The 12,255-nt window shown below is 35.6% G+C and overlaps 1 protein-coding gene across 6 annotated transcripts in view; it reads right to left on the reverse strand.

Annotated features, from left to right (window-relative positions):
* Nucleotides 1-12,255, reverse strand: part of UBR5 (ubiquitin protein ligase E3 component n-recognin 5) — a 133,642-nt gene that overhangs the window by 33,294 nt on the left and 88,093 nt on the right. For 5 of the 6 annotated variants that reach the window (XM_055303311.1, XM_055303310.1, XM_055303308.1 and 2 more), the window contains exons 23-34: nt 10,976-11,127; nt 10,466-10,561; nt 9,991-10,114; nt 7,644-7,741; nt 6,695-6,843; nt 6,080-6,171; nt 4,480-4,626; nt 4,260-4,378; nt 4,059-4,185; nt 3,839-3,968; nt 2,179-2,339; nt 1,821-2,060 (exon numbers count right to left, since the gene is read on the reverse strand). In XM_055303311.1, the coding sequence (XP_055159286.1) occupies nt 1,821-2,060; nt 2,179-2,339; nt 3,839-3,968; nt 4,059-4,185; nt 4,260-4,378; nt 4,480-4,626; nt 6,080-6,171; nt 6,695-6,843; nt 7,644-7,741; nt 9,991-10,114; nt 10,466-10,561; nt 10,976-11,127 (1,635 nt within the window). The remainder of the gene's footprint in view (nt 1-1,820; nt 2,061-2,178; nt 2,340-3,838; nt 3,969-4,058; nt 4,186-4,259; nt 4,379-4,479; nt 4,627-6,079; nt 6,172-6,694; nt 6,844-7,643; nt 7,742-9,990; nt 10,115-10,465; nt 10,562-10,975; nt 11,128-12,255) is intronic. The other variant, XM_055303313.1, reaches the window with a different exon arrangement.

Below are 12,255 nucleotides of genomic sequence, written 5' to 3' on the forward strand. Positions count from 1 at the left end.
GAGAAGCAGGCTCTCTCCGTTGAGCGGGGAGCCTGATGCAGGGCTCAATCCCAGGACCCTGAGATCATGACCTGAGCCAAAGGCAGACACCCAACCAACTTAGCCAGCCAGGCGCCCCAAAGAGTGCACAATACTTAAACAAAGGGCCTAAGAAGCAGTTGACAAGGGGACACAAAGTCTTTTTTTTTTTTTTAAAGATTTTATTTATTTACTTGTGATAGACATAGAGAGAGAGAGGCAGAGACACAGGCAGAGGGAGAAGCAGGCTCCATGCTGGGAGCCTGATGCGGGACTCGATCCTGGGACCCCAGGATCGCGCCCCGGGCCAAAGGCAGGAGCTAAAACGCTGAGCCACCCAGGGATCCCCCAGGGGACACAAAGTCTTGATACTTAGTAACAAAAGGCTCATTGACACTGTTTAAACCTATCACCCCAAAGTCTGTTCAACAGATAAAAAAAATTTATGTTCTAGAACAAAACCAAGGAGAGGATACAAAGAATTCACAAAGTAATACCACTTCAAGAACCAGGGGTCTCCTCACAGGGTATCAGAATCAGGAGCATCATATGGAGCCCAAGCAGATTTTGTTAACAAGAATCACTGGCTAATGGAGTGTATTCAGGGAGTCTGAAAATATATAGTTTGATTTATAATCATTTTCAGCAAATCCTGGAAGTATATAAGTGTCAAGGCTACCATGGGAAAGCTTTGATAGACAAATCTGGATTTAAATTCCAGGGTATCCTAGGTGACCTGACAATACAGGAAAAGCTGGGACACATACTGGCATATGGAATAAGGAGAACAGTGAGAGAGCAGATACTCAATACATTAACCCAGATGAAACCCAGAGACGAAGTCTTGGGAACTACCAAACACTAACATAGTCCTTCCTCATTAACAGAGATGTTTTCCAGAAAAGAAGAAGAGGGTCTTTAGGTCCCAAAGATCTTTATTAAACATCATTACACATATACATAGTAACAAAATCAGACTTGAGAAAACCAAATATACAAATATTTGCTAAAGATCACTATAGCCTCGCAACTCAAAGGGGTGGCCCCTAAACCAGCACCATCGGCACTACCTGAGTTTATATGAAATACAGAATCTCAGGTCCCATCCAGACCTTCAAAATCAGCCTCTGCATTTTATTAAGACCCCCAAATGATTTGCATGCAAATTTAATTTGAAGCACTGTGTTAAAAGACACCAGAATATTTTAGTTTCTAAACATTCTGACTCAATAAGCTTACAGTCTAGTTACAAATGGAAAAGATGAATGAGATTAAGAATAAATAATCTTATAACTAGAACCATTTAGTTATTGAGTTGTTTTAGTCCTATTTTAGATAACATGGTTGTTGTAGAGAGTATTTTTAAATTCTAGCATTCTGGTTATTTACACTACACAATAACAAGCTGCCCCCTAGCCCAAGCCTTTTTAGACACAGAGAAAGTTACAGGTCTTCTCATTCCTCAAATTGGCCTTACAGTAGGCTATATCTAACATGAGAAAAGAAGTAATGATGTCTGCAGAAGTCTGAACTTTCTTACCAGATTACTTTATTGGCATAACAAAACATGTTTTTCCATACCAAAAATAATACCCACAACTATGTATCTATTACCTTATAGAGACACAACGTATAATTTTTTTAAAGTGCTCTCACATGTTCCAAATAAAATAATATCTCTACCATTTGTTGCACAAATGGTGATCACCACCACCTGAATGCTTATGCAAATGTTCAGTAAGCCAAACATGACATTTCCAGAGAAAGAATTAATCAGAATCTGTTTCCAGGTAGAAATTTACCTGCTAGACTGATCAGATGATGGTCGTGGTGGCAGTGGTTCCACTGAAAACAATTCTTCACTGCCCTGCATGGCATCTATGCTAGTACTGGCCAGAGTAAAAGGTGCAGTTGGGCGAGCAATCCCCATTCTGACAGGAACAATCAGTGACTCCGCTACATTGCACAATTCTTCTACAGCATAAGGTAGTAGTGCTTGGAATACACGCTTGCATTTTCCAATTGGCTGGGGGATAAAGTTGCTAGAGCAAAAAGGAAAATACAGGAATCTTTTATGAATCTTTTCATATATACAAAGTTATCACTACAAAAAATGTGTGTGAAATTAAAGAAAAGCCCAAATAAAAAAGGATGTCTTACTTTTTCTTTTTGGATGAAGCCATTTCCACACTAAGAATGACAAAAACTCTTGCCACTGAACGCAAAAACCTCATTGTCACAGCAATAGCTTCTTCTCTACGTCCAGGTGTATATTTGTTTTGGAGTTCTTTCACTAGTGTACCTAGTAGAGTATCTAAAAGCTTTAAAAAATTATAATCACTTTATTAATGATGAAACATCTCTTATGATGTTTAGACAAATATTTATGAAGTAAAAAGTTCTAACACTTTTTCATTATTAGCATTTCATAATAAGGATATCAAAATAAATTTCTTTATTTTTTTTTAAGATTTTATTTATTTATTCACGAGAGACCAAGAGAGAGAAAGGCAGACACAGGCAGAGGGAGAAATAAGCTCCATGCAGGAAGCCTGATGTGGGACTCGATCCTAGGACTCCAGGATCACACCCTGAGCCAAAGCGCTTAACCGCTGAGCCACCCAGGCATCCCTCAAAATAAATTTAAACAAAACATTTTTTTTTTAAACAAAACATTTCTAATGTCGGTGATTAACTTATGCCACATACCTACCATGTCTTTGATCTAGAGTGGGTCTCAAATGTCTGATTTCCTTTTTAAGTCTTATAGATCTATGTATACCAATATTTAGAAGAAAAATCAAATCAAAGAAACAATATATTTCACTTACTTTCGGGTACATAATGAAACAGGTAAAGTAGATTCAAATACTTATATTAATAAATTCATAATCCCATCCCTCTCATTAGGTCATTATTGTTACTTTCTTGTCTCATTTCTATACATGGTCTATCATATACATTTTAATCACAGAGAGCATCCAATTTCAAATTATTCTGTTTTTTTTAATGTTACTTAAAATATCCTTAATTTCTAAATTGCTGCATTACATTTCAACAAGTAGCTGGACTATAATCTAATTCAATACTCCATTATTAGTGGACCCATCAAGTATTTCATTTTTTATTATTCTGTGACATGACTTTCTCTTTCTCATATCATAAATTATTTCTTTATAAGTTCTGAGGACACTGATACCATAATATCTTATGATATTATTGCCAAATTGTTTTCTCAAAGAGTACCAAATGCAATGCTACCCCATCAATGTCTGAATGTATTCTTTTTACTAAAACCTCATCAGCACTAGGTTTTATGGTTTATATTCTCTTCTAATTTCCTTTTTTTTAAAAAAAATATTTATTTACTCATGAGAGATACAGAAAGAGAGGCAGAGACACAGAAAGAGGGAGAAGCAGACTCCTCACAGGGAGCCCAATGCGGGACTCTTATCCCCACACCCAGGATCACGCCCTGCGCCGAGAGCAGACACTCAACCGCTGAGCCACTCAGGCACTCCCTAATTTCCAATTTAAAAAAGGAGTAAAGTTTGCACTGTGTTACCATTAATTTTGAACACTGTTCTATACATCTGTATACTGTTGTCTTTTCTAACACATTTTAGGGTTTTTGTTTAGAATGAAAGGAGTTTCTGTTGTTAATGGAGATACTTAAATCACCCCTCATAATTCCATTCCTCTTATTGTACTGTTTAATTAGAGTTTATCAATATGTAAGAGTTTGGATCAATAAAATTATGGGAAACTTAAGTCAGAAAACATTTTCATGTACTTGTATATAAACATCCAAAGAACTTACCAAAATATCTGCTGTACACTTGACTATAAGGCAATGAGTGAAACAGTCCAGCCGAATGGTGCCACTTTGCTGATTGAGGTAAACCTGCTCTTCTGGCAAAAGATGGCCTATCCTACTGCTGGCACTGAGACTTGAGGGGGGAAAGAAAGACAATGCACTGTAATCACTTGCATTAACATGAGAAATACATAAACTTAAAATGTTTTTAATGAATACATACGGGTCTTTATTCTCCTGTGACCCAAACATAATCATAGATTTTAAAGCATTCCAGTCCTGTAGAACACGCTCCAATGCAAGCTGGGCAAACCTTGGGGGCTCTAAATCATGATCAGGCATATCTGAATCTAAAAAAAAAAAAGGAAATAGTAAGACAAATATAATGCTTTTCCTATGTGTCAAAACTGTCAGATTCACTCACCTTCAGGATTGGCTGTTTTTCGGTTACGATCCTCCCTGATCCGAGGAGGTCTGTACTGGCAGTGCTCTACTGTCTGCCTTGCAACTGTCTGCACTAGAAACAGTAAGAGGTGCTCTCCCCTGCAAAATGGAACATCGCTGTGAGCAGGGAGAAGGGGAGGGGGAGGACTACTTAGATGTGCTGTGCTGTTTGAATTTATGTCCCCAAAAATCCCACTTGCCTGCTGTTTGGCAGAGTAACCAGATTAGTAGCAGTGAGCAGGCGATAAAGTAGATCAAGACGAGCAGATTTCTGTCCAGCAATTAGAGTTTTACATTTACATTTTTCCCAACAATCACAATAGGCTGTCGGTGACGTCCGTTTGAGTCTAGAAAGAATTCACACAAGTACAAAAACTGAAATTTAAAAAAAAACACACGGGATCCCTGGGTGGCGCAGCGGTTTGGCGCCTGCCTTTGGCCCAGGGCGCTATCCTGGAGACCCGGGATCAAATCCCACATCGGGCTCCCGGTGCATGGAGCCTGCTTCTCCCTCTGCCTGTGTCTCTGCCTCTCTCTCTCTCTGTGTGACTATCATAAATAAAAAAAATTAAAAAAAAAAAAAAAACACACACACACACAAAGAGGCCTATGGAAATTATGGAAGTATAACTTATTGACACCAGATAGAACCCTTGTTAATTTTTAAATGCAAAGTATAATTCTTTTTTTTTTTAATTTTTATTTATTTATTTATTTACGATAGTCATACAGAGAGAGAGAGAGAGAGAGGCAGAGACATAGGCAGAGGGAGAAGCACGCTCCATGCACCGGGAGCCCGACGTGGGATTCGATCCCGGGTCTCCAGGATCGCGCCCTGGGCCAAAGGGAGGCGCCAAACCCAGGGATCCCCAAAGTATAATTCTTAAAGCATACTTAATTAGAAGGATTATTTAGTGGCATGAAGTCTATTAAAGCAACTCTCATAGAGGGATCTTATAATGACTTGGGAATAGTCACCTCCTTCAGAATGTCTTCCTTAATTCTCCACAGCCCCCATTCAGTGTGTAAGTGGTCCTGCTATGTGCATCTAATAAACCCTAAAACCCTTAGGAGCAGATGTTTCTTGCTTGTGTCCTCTCACAGGACTGTAAACCCTGTTAGGACAAGGACTCTGTTGTCTACCACCACCCAAGCAGCTACTGTGTGAGAGCACTTAGTAAGTAATCAACAAATAGATTATCATTTTTATGTTTAAAGTAAGGAAGACAAATTAGCCAAAGTTCTTTTAATAAAAATCATAAATACCAATGCAGTTATCTATAAATATTTTCTACTTGTCCTGTATAATTTATTTTAAAGCGAAATAGATGGTTTTTACAAACCAATTCTCTGTTAACCATAACATCTAGACATCTGTAGCAAAGTTATGGCTGATATTCCTGTTAAGACTGAGGCACTCACTGCAAATGTCCATGATGGAGTATTTTATTGCTTCTTAAATCTGTGAAAATTAACAAACTAGCCTTGGTAACTCTATTGCTGGATGAAAAGTTATTAATTCACTTTAAGAAGTAAATAAAGCATAGGTCAAATATACACATGATTCACTTAACTGCAGTGATTTCCTTTTGGCTGGAGAATATATACAAAAGCAAATGAGAAACATTTCAGAAAACACTTTAAATCAAGAACCATATTTAAATACATAAAGTAGCTTAAAGAGAAGAAAACCTCATGCTTCCTGAATTAAGAAATAGAACATTATCTTGGTATAGATTATTTTAATACAGCAATATGAATCCAATTTATAATATTAAAGAAAACCAGAATTGTACTCACTTGCAATCATGACCTTTATGACAAACCCTTGCACATTCTGTACAACAACAGAGTGACTCCAACAAACCACAAGTTCGACACTCAAAAATATCCTAAAATTAGAAGGATTAATTTTTTAAAAGAATAAATGTACATATTATCATAATTACCTCTGATATTTTCTGAAACAAGTCAATCACAACAAAAGCAGAGCAAAACTAATGTGTTCTGGAAAGAAAAAGTCATATATGGGTATAGCGAATACACATTAATATTACACAAGTGGAAATCAAATGTTAACCAGTAGAGCAAAAATAACTCATATCATCCCCCCAAAAAAGGTATTATAGTTATGAAATCTATATCAAGAGCCATGGATCAGATTAAACCACTGAGTGAAGATTTCTAATTTTGGAAGTATCTCATCACTAATTTAACAATCACCTCCTTTGTTTCACTTATTTAGGAATTAAATAAAAATTACTTTTCTTTGGAGAATTTTACAACTCAAAATAAAAGGAAATACCAGACTTATAACTCCAGAGCTAAGAACTATAATGCAGTGATAGTGAAAGGGAAGAAAGGAAAAGAATATCTGAACACAGCATAAATACAGGGAAATAAAAAATAGCTTACCTGGTTAATGTGCTCTGCTCCAGTCCACGTAAAACTGCAGGTATCATTACAACATAACACATATAAGGGTGAATCATCAGGGTTGGTACCTGATGGGCAAACCATTCCCATAAAAACATCTTCCTCTTTTTCACTTGAGGATACTTCAGCTAAAAAGATTAAGAACACAGTAGATCAGATATCAAGAAAGACCTTAATCTACAGCCATTTACTACTTTACTCAAATGCAAAAGCTTTAACATTTACACAGTATAAATAAAAAACTATATTTTTATTTTAAAATTGATACACAAGTCAATGGGCAAGAAATTCAGTCAATTCTGGTGCAAAAATACAGCAAAGTATAATCATAACATAACCACATGATGACAATATAGCACACATCAGCTGAATATATAGGTCCACCTTACGCAGTTAAGATTAAAGTTCTAGCTCTATTTAACAAATTACAGATAATCACATAAATTTTTTAGCCAGTATTTTAAAGTATGTTAGTCTTTTAAAAGCTGGACGGCAGAAACTGCTATTCCTTACTGCATTCTGTTAAGCAGGAATTCCCAGTCAGAGAGAAGAGCATTTAGGCATCTGACCTATTGTTTCTATAAAATTTTAACACTACCACCAATTAACTACTGACAGGTTCTATCAGTAATCCATCTTCATTTTCAAAAGATTAGTCATTACATTATCATACAGTTTTTTTTTAACTTTAAAAAATTATACCAGCTGTTTTTTGATGGAAAGTTAGAAGACACAATATACTTGGAATAAGTACAAACACATAAATTTTACAAATTCACATACACAAAAGAATAAATTGATAGTTTCTATTCAATTACATCATTTCAATACACAGGAATTAGGTTTGAATAATATTATCAAATTATTATATGTAAAAGAAAATCCATTCAAACTAAAAAATAAGCAACTCTTTTAGGACTTAAATTACCTTTTGCAATTTTCTGGGCTGTTTCTAAGATGGTAATTGCAGCAGGATAAGCTCGGCCACTTACAGCTGACATAAAGGGGGTCATCCCTCTTGCATCCCTAAAACAAGAAAAATTATACATAAAACATTAATAATCAATTATTCCTTGATTATAAAAGAAATAGATGTTCATGATGAAATAAAGTAATTTTTCTGTATTAAATAATGTTCTACCATTCAAAGAAAATCACTGGTGTTATTTTCTAGTCTCCTAGAAAAGGAAAGAAAGCCACTTTTATAAGGATCCTTGTCTCTCTCAACCATGTTCTCCTTTCTTGGCCTTAGTGACACTAAAGAATAGATCACCAAGGGCTCTACAGTCAAACTAATATTTTCTAGATGTGGGGATGGTAATAGGCTCTATCTCATACAATTGTGATGAGGATTAAATCAATTATTACTTAAAAGCTTTTAACACAATGCTCAGCAAATAAAATATACTCAATAAATGTTACCTATTATTATTATGTATTTTCTCTTAAAAATGTACCTTCAGTATTCTTCCCTGAATTTCTATTTCCTCCTGCATTTCCCAAAATTTAGTCCTCAGCCACCTGTGGTTCCCTCTCTGATCCACCAAAGCAACTACAATAATACAATAACATAGTTCCAACATCTACACTTGTGTACTTGGTAAGTCTACTTCGGATTTCCCAGTGATACCTCATATTCAACATGTCTAACAACTATTATCACCTTTCTCCCCAAACCTGCTCTCTGACTTATGTCAGCCAATAGCATCACTGTTCCTAGAAACTAAGATAAAAAATATGGATTCTTCATGAAGACTTCCTTCTAAATCAATTTTTTGCTCTTATATCTAATCCTTCTCTTCCATTTTCCAGTTCAGTTTATTGTAACACACATACTAAAAAAGGTGACAAGTGGACATAAAAACCAAAACCTCAAACTCCAGTCTACTCTTGCCTATTTAGACAACACCAAATGATTGAGGCAATTATACAAAATAGTACCCTTAAAAACACCATAAATCTAAAGTAAAACTTTTAAGTGAGAAAATAAAAATATATACAAATACATACATACTTTTTTTTCTCTTTTTTATCTATCCCTCAAACCACTAATAAATTAATAAGCTGCTTCTAGAGTAATAACTTATTTCCAATTCAGTGACTTATTTTACTAGTGGGGCAGCCTTCATTAAAGTAATCATAAGTTCATAAATTGGGTCGTTATGGCCTAAGGCCAATAAGGCTTAAACAAAAACTCCCTTGCCCTCAGTAATAAAAAACTCAAACACCTTCTTGTTCTAAAATATGAAGAGGTAACATAAGGGTGATGACTGGAAGTCTGAATTCTGGAACCAAGAGACAGACCACAGTTGGAATTCCACCTGTGCCACTCACTAGTTTTGTGACCCTGGGCAATTAATTAACCTTTAAGACCATTACTTCACATATAAAATGGGAATAATATTGCCTATTCCACATTGCTAGAGAGTTTAATAAAAGTAGAGTTTGGCACAGATAAGAGCTAACTTTTATAAAATGCTTATTATTATGAGTTTGGAGTTATTTTTAAATATTTTATAAGAGAGAGCATATACAAGTGCTCAGAAGTTAGGGAGAGGGACAGAGGAAGAGGGAGTAGCAGACTCCACACTGAGCACAGAGCCCAATGTGAGGCTCAATCGCAGGACCCCAGGACCATGACCTGAGCCAAAGGCAGATGCTTAACCAACTGAACCACCCAGGAGCCCCTTATTATTATGAGTTTGTAAAGGAACATAAACAGCCATGCTGAAAGCAGCACTATATAACGTTAATGAGGATTTGCCACACAATACTTATCAAAAACTTTGCATAATCTCATTATGACTTTTCAAGGCAAAAAAAGATTTCCAGAGAAACCATCAGAATCATCCACAGAGTTTTAGATTACAAATTCCAGGCCCCATCCCAGACCTAAGTCATACTTCTAGTGCAAAGCCTGGAAAAGAATCTGTATAATTTTTTAAGTTCTCCCAATGACAATGACATAATTTATGAATTCACATTTGAGAATAACTATACTGTGATCTTTTTAACTTATATACATATACACACCTCCTAATCAAGCTCACATAAAATTAATTTGTATTTACTTAGTGTACATTGAATTATACTGAGAAGGGCCCTGCAATGAAGAGAGCTTGGTTAACTACAGAGGGAATACAAAAAATGCTAGATTCTGATCAGTTATTTTAAATTCACATTAGATAACTGTTATCCATACACTGCAAGATCAACTTAAATAGTACAGGGAACTAGGCTAAATCTTTGCATCAAAAGTATATTAAACTTCTTACTTGGCAGAGAGGAGTTCTCGTAAATAGGGCTGCAGAACAACACTGTCGCATAACAATTTTAATATAAAATGAGCATTGGCCTTTCGATCCTTGGACTCTACTACAGATGGCTCTGTGGAAGGACCTGTAATTAAGCAGATCCATTTGGTAACAAGAGTAAACAAACAGAGTGAAAGAATATTCTGGAATAACATACCACGTATCTATTAAATAAGCCATCAGAAAAATATTCTAGTATTTGTAATAAATTAGTAACTTCATTACAGAAAATTTAAATACATTAACACATTTTACAACTCCCAATTGATGAAATGTATGTTCATGATGATGTGTATGATCATACACACAATTTCACTGACATATGGAAGATCTAATTCAGACAGATAGTTTTCAAGCCAGGAAAGTATCCTTGAAATCAAGTGTGGATCTGTAGAAACCCAAATGCCTAGGCAGATAAAATAGTACAGATTCTCACCTGGAATAGTGGAGGTGCTTGGTCCTTGACCGGTACCAGTCGCTGCTGTGGTAAGAGATCCCACAGCAGGGGCCAGGATAAAATCAATGTCACCATCTTTCAGTAAACAGAACAGCAGGATGTACATCATTATAGGCAACATATCCCTAACATGCTCTCTTAACTGGCCTTAAGGCTTTTCTCTGTAAGCCAAAGGTCAAATCAGACAGAGGTTTAAGTGGAAACTTGTTTTCCAAACTATACGAGAAGGAATCCACTAGATAAATTACTGACTTATTGTGATGTATTACTAACTAGCTTCTTGCTAGCATGGAAATACAGATGTCAATGAAAAAGTTTCTAGAATTTTAAGTTATAAACCCCTTAAACCAAATCTTTACAAACTAAATTTGTTTACTCATTATGCTTTTAAACATTTCAGATTTCTAAATATCCCATTAAAATGTTTAATTTCCTGTCTTTCAGGACCTTGTTTTTTGGTTAAACACTAAATAAAATAACAGATCTTACCAGGATCCATCGCAGGAGGGTCAGGAACCCAACTAGGGGGAGCTATGGGGGGTGAAACTGGATCCTGGTGGTCACTGGATGAAGCTCCAGCTTCATGTCTACCCAAACCAGCTGCTCTCAACGAACGTCTCATCATTTCTCGTAATCTCAAACTAGAAGAACATGGACAAAATTGGAGCTCACTACCATGGCTAAATGTAATGAAAAGGTGCACAGAACTTCTCATCTGAGATCAAAGTTTGTTCTATAAGCAAATACTCCAGGCAAGGGAAGTGAAGTACAAATGCCAATTCTGGAATCACAGAGTAAGTCAGTGAGGGATAGAAATGAAACTGGGAGCACCCAGTTCAGCACTAAAACCACTATATTAAGCTCCCACACAAACTTAAGCACAGGGAACAAAACTTACGGTGAAGATTAGAAAATAATCTTTCATACAGTTAAGGTAAATGAACAGCTGAACATTAAGACAAAAAAATTTTTCTGTCCCCTGTTTATAATCCAGTAAGAATTAAGTTTAATAATAAACATCAGCAAACATACTGATTAGCACAAAACCAATACTGTTAGCTCATTAAATAAATCCCTTTGCTGTGATCTCAAAAGCAATTGAACTAATGTCCACACACTGAGTAGTTTTAAAACAAAGACCAATTTAGATTTTTCATACCAAAAAAAGAAAAAAAACGTTTTTGACAGTACAACTTGCATCCCAAGGAAAATTAATGAAACTGGAGCTTATAAAATGTGTTGTTAGATTAATGTCTGGGCGTGATTTTTTTCTCCTGATATATATATATATATATATATATATATATATATATATATATATATATATGTATAAAAATAGTGCACATCACTAAAAAGAAAAGGAAATAATCACAAACACAGACCTTGTGAGGGGAACTGGTAACTACCTGTATAAAAATCTGTACCTCTGAATAAAAGCTTACAAAAGCCTACAGAATTAACATGTTACAAACAGCAGTTAAGAGAGAGCACATAAGGCAAATCCCTTCCATCAGCCACAATTTTAGAGTCTCTAAATGAATATAGACTAAAAATTCAATTATAAGGGCCAGGTAACACATAAGGGACACCATTCTCCCATGCAAATTTAATCCCAAAGTCATGACATTTCTCTGATGTGAAAGACCTACCACTTTACCACATGAGCACATTATATGTCTACAAATAAGTAATTTAGAAAGATTTTTATTAATGTTTGACTCTTCTAATTATAACTGTTGTGTGATCCAAGGGTAAATGTGGTTTTCCAT

The sequence above is a fragment of the Nyctereutes procyonoides genome, unplaced genomic scaffold (genome assembly GCF_905146905.1).
Source record: "Nyctereutes procyonoides isolate TBG_1078 unplaced genomic scaffold, NYPRO_anot_genome, whole genome shotgun sequence".
NCBI classification, from domain to species: Eukaryota; Metazoa; Chordata; class Mammalia; order Carnivora; family Canidae; genus Nyctereutes; species Nyctereutes procyonoides.